Below are 4,676 nucleotides of genomic sequence, written 5' to 3' on the forward strand. Positions count from 1 at the left end.
GAACGTTTGAAATTGTTTAAAAAATTATTTGTGGCGCTTGAAAAAAACATGTTCTATTCAGAGTAAAAATTACTTCTTGTGCCTCGAGGCTGTACAAACGTACAACCTCGCCACGAAAGATGTCATTTTTACTCCTAATAAAACAATATACTATTATATGCGTTATATAATGAAAATTAACGAACTTGAATTTCATGAAACTTTTCACTTATTAATAATTAATAAAAACTTTTTTTTGGTGCTTCACCTTAACTTCACTGAAGACTGGTGATACTTTGTTACTTCAATAGAGCAAAATCCTTTTTTCTACGGCTTTCCTGCAAATGGGACATTCCGTCATCTGATCACCGCACATCTGGCATAATCCATGTCCGCACAAGAAAATCATGTTTTTGAGACGATCCAAGCACACTGGACACATGGTCTGAAAAGCGAATAACTGATGTAAAATTTGCTTGTCAGTTTTTCAAATATTTATACACGGTGTCGCTTACAGTTGCGGCGTGTGGTTTAATATTTTAGAAAATAATTTCACGCTTTATCGAATATGTTAGAGAGTATAAACTTTATGTCTTACTTGTTCTTTGATGTCTTGTAATTGTTGTTGCAATTTCTGTATGTCGCTGACGTTTGTGGTGTCTCTACCGCCGTTGTTCATAAGTTGTTCTGGAGGAGGAATAATTTCTGCAGCAGTTGCTGGTTGGGGCTTGATTGGATCCTCTTCAACGTCCGCCTTTACTTCGGATATTGTTCCTAATTTTCAAAAATATAATGAAAATAGATATTATTTTTTAGAAGGGTATTTTTCTATATACCTAAACCTCCACTACACACGGTCATAGGAACCATCAGTTCAATCTGAGAGCGGCATAAAACGCATTTCTTCATTATTTGAGCGCAACTCTCGCATGCAACCATATGTCCACATGGTTTGAACAAAACAGAAGATTTCTTGTCCGAACAGACTAAGCATTCTTCAATCTACAAGTAAAAAATTAAAACAAAAATAATAAATCCGGGTCCTAACGGATGCAAAAATGCATTTCTCTTCCACGAGGAGCGACTTCATACTTCGAAAAACAATAGTGTTTAAAAGCTATCTACACTTTTTTTCTACCTATATGTGCAAAATATAAAAGACAACCCTCGTATAGATTATAGATAATATCAGGAGAGAAATATACCTTAATTCTTCCTGTGACTGATTCACGGCAAATCAGACATTTCTTGACGCGAGGACCACATGCTGAGCAGCACGTGACGTGACCACACGGCTGAAACAGCATGTCTCTCTTGCTATCCGAACATACAAGGCACTCGTCCAGAGTCGACGTAATGTTTGTGTTCTGAGTATTCTGATTTGGACCCATATCCATTTCACCGCTCTGTTTGTCCTTGTGACATTTAGCCAAGGTCTTGCACAAGTTCGGATCGGGACAAAGATCCAGTGGTGTTTGTCCTAAAATAATAATAAGTAATAAAAATAAAGTATTATAAGTATAAATGAATAAGTAATAAGAAAATAGAAAGTTGTAATATTATGTCTGAACTAAGTCTGTGTGTAACGGGGGCCATGAAAATCACTCCCACAAATGCGATGGAAGTTTTGTTGAATCTACCACCGGTACACATTTTCATACAAAGATAAGCTAGATCTGTCAAGCACAGGTTAATTAATGGTCAGCAGCACAGAAGCCAGACGCATAGTGCTGAAAACCAGAAGTTAATCGAAAGCAGAAAAGCTTTTAGCTTTTCGGTTAGCTTCTGGTGGGTACATTCGTAGATGCGTGGCACTAACTGCATCTACATTCGTAGATGCAGTTAGTGACACTATAAACGTTGATTGAAAGAATTGGGAAGATACGCAACCTAATGGGTGAATTAGTGACAAGACTGATTTTATTTCCCCTTACGTCCCAAGTGCTGTGCAGACACCCATTCTGCGGCCAACCCATAAAACATTTATTTCCTCTAATTCGGTAAGCGAAGGCATATCGAAGACGATGGGGAACTGAAAGCGACAGTGTTGCCATATTAAAATGTGCAATATCTGTAATACGTTTGGAGGAAATATCTTTGGATGAAACATCCGCGTTTATGTATTGAAAATTTACTCTTGTTAAACATAGAATAAACAACAAAAAGAAAAATTCTTTTATAGGTACTGAATAAAAAAGTCGTTTAGTTCGCTTGGAAATGAGAATTTTTGACATTTACCATAATATTTTACATATGAAATAACAGCGATCTTCATTCAGCGCCGTTCTTTGTATAAGCATATAACATATTAAATTGTTTAATGATAGAAAACCAGTATTATTAACGTACTGTACTCAAAATCCGTAAATCTACGAATTAAACAAGCAGCAACACTGTCTCCGGCAACCACTCACTCTGTTGTCTGAAAGCAGAATTACAGTACAGTGTTCTTTATCCGCTGTGCTGTAAACGACTATCAGCGCACGGCGGCGCAGAGCTAAACTAAATCTCTGCGTTCTCGGACAGGCTGACGGTAACGCCAGCTACACCTCGGACAGATTTTGTGCCACGAAATCGCCCATAAAGTTGCGCATCTTCTTATTACTTCAATCAACGGTATTACCTTTTTTATTTTTGATTGTCAAATCTGCACCGTTTCCAGCAAGGAAACAAGCGATGCTCGCGGAAGATTTTTTATCGGACCCTTGCGTTCCTAATCCCATGAGCAACTTCCCCACGTCTTGTACGTCTTGAAGTTGTCGCAATTGTGATAAAGTATGATGACGTAATGCCTCATGTAACGGAGTGTCACCGTCCTTATCGGCAATGTTTAAGTTAGCTCCTTCTCTGACCAAAAGCTAAAAACATAAAATACATGTATATTTATTGTAGGTAAATAGATAGTATGTATACTCACTCTAACTATTTGCGTGTGTTGTCTTTCAACAGCAAGGTGAAGAGCAGTTTGGAGATTGACGTTTTGTAGGTCCATATTGGCCTTTCCGTGAAGTACCAGCTGTTCGGCGACTTCTACGTGGTTATTGAGAGCGGCTAGGTGAAGGGCCGTGTAACCGTCATCTTTTTTCTCGTCGACAATCCATGGACGAGGTAGTTTGGCCAATAAAATTTTCATAGCACTGAAAAAAATATGTTATATTAAATTTTGTTATATTAATTTCATACCAACAATATTGAGTTTCTAGTCTAGTTTAAGGAAATTTATACTAAAAAGGGAAATTGGAACAACTTTCGTTGCACGTCATCAATGACACCATGCGTCGTTTAATGGAGTTTGCTGGTGGTCGTATTATGATGTGTAACGAAAGTTATTTTAATTTCCCTTTATATCTACATTACAATAGGATAGATCTTTTTCAACTAGATTTATATCACCCTTGAGGTAAAAACTATGATCTATTAATTAGTAATATTAAATAATATAATACTGCTGTTTAATATTTTAGGAGAAAAAATTGTACTTTGTTAAGTTCAAAGAACTCTTGTAGAACAACAACTGTATAAAAGTTATTTTTCGGGAAAATGTAGATTTACTTGGACCACATATACAGTGTGTTTCAAAAACATGTGCCATCTCTCGTGGTCTCGTGGGAGATGCCTCACGTAAAAATAAGATGTATTTTTCATATCAATATAGGTCCTATTCTTCTTTGTTTCGTAGTAAAGGGTATTAAAGTCGTAATAATCTTTCGATTTATTATAATTTTCTTTCAAGTACTTTTAGTGATTCGAATGAAATTTGAGGGTAAAAATTATTATAAATGCTACATATTTTAATGCTAAAAAAGTGTCGATACATCAGGAACGTGCATATGGGTTATCACTGGAATATTTAAAAAAATCATGTGCGACACTGACTTTTTTCTTTTGATATTAAAATCGTGTAGACCGTTTAATGTCAATTAAAAGTTATCTCTTGATATTTTCTCGAATTTAATCACAATTAATAAAAATAAAATTAATAAATTATATATTTTACCTAATTTATTATTAAATATTATTACTATTAGTCCAACCTACAGCAATTTCAAATAAAAAAATAATGGTATTTCAGATAATTACAAAAAATCTAAGTTTAAAAAGTTTTAACGTGCTGTAACTCTAAAACTATGCATTTCCATACCCATGTTTATAGGAATCTTTATATTAAAATACAGTATGATCGAATAAAAATTGTGTCAGGGATGGCTATGAAATGACGATCGATGACATTTCCCATATAAAATGACAGCGATCTTCATTTCATAGCCATCGCTGATGCCGTTTTTATTCGATCATACGGTTTTACACCGGTTTTGATGAAACAGAACGTAGAGCGGAATAAAATGTTTTGATTCTGTTTTTCTTTGAGCGGGAATAGAAAATTAATTGTGTCTCGACGAAAATCCTAACATCCAAACAAATCTTAAGAAAATTTGGACCGCATGCAGGCATATGTAGACTCTACATATTCGGTTTTGTTTTATTGCGACACCGGCTTCAAAAACCTCTTCGAGTAATTAAATATCGATTCTGTGTGGTCTAGGTCGTATTTTCCTAGGAAAAACGAGAACAGAAAAGTCGCCAAATCCGGCTCGCATACACACACATACTCCACTAGCTAAAGATTAATAAAATAAAAAGCGGTCCGGGGAAGAGCAGCAGCCGATGTGGCGCCTAGGACAATACCAACTTAAAGA

General features: G+C 35.7%; 1 protein-coding gene across 1 annotated transcript; it reads right to left on the minus strand.

Annotated features, from left to right (window-relative positions):
- On the minus strand, window positions 1-3,186 carry LOC115875471 (E3 ubiquitin-protein ligase mib1-like). Its single transcript, XM_030890940.1, has 7 exons — window positions 3,167-3,186; window positions 2,897-3,116; window positions 2,603-2,837; window positions 1,185-1,459; window positions 816-981; window positions 578-753; window positions 1-424 (listed from the first exon to the last, which is right to left on the minus strand). The coding sequence occupies exons 2-7, from the start codon at window positions 3,110-3,112 to the stop codon at window positions 284-286; spliced, it is 1,209 nt and encodes a 402-aa protein (XP_030746800.1). The 5' UTR covers window positions 3,113-3,116; window positions 3,167-3,186; the 3' UTR covers window positions 1-283.
- Between the last annotated feature and the right edge of the window lie 1,490 nt (window positions 3,187-4,676).

This window comes from Sitophilus oryzae, unplaced genomic scaffold (assembly GCF_002938485.1).
Source record: "Sitophilus oryzae breed Bouriz unplaced genomic scaffold, Soryzae_2.0 scaffold_1387_pilon_pilon, whole genome shotgun sequence".
NCBI classification, from domain to species: domain Eukaryota; kingdom Metazoa; phylum Arthropoda; class Insecta; order Coleoptera; family Curculionidae; genus Sitophilus; species Sitophilus oryzae.

What these genes read in the sequence shown, in the direction of transcription:
- LOC115875471 (XM_030890940.1), bottom strand. Translation starts at nt 3,112, where the DNA reads ATGAAAATTTTATTGGCCAAACTACCTCGTCCATGGATTGTCGACGAG. An exon ending in AACACACGCAAATAGTTAGA is followed by an intron (nt 2,838 to 2,896) that starts GTGAGTATACAT and finishes TTATGTTTTTAG; the next exon opens with CTTTTGGTCAGAGAAGGAGC. An exon ending in GACAATCAAAAATAAAAAAG is followed by an intron (nt 1,460 to 2,602) that starts GTAATACCGTTG and finishes TTATTATTTTAG; the next exon opens with GACAAACACCACTGGATCTT.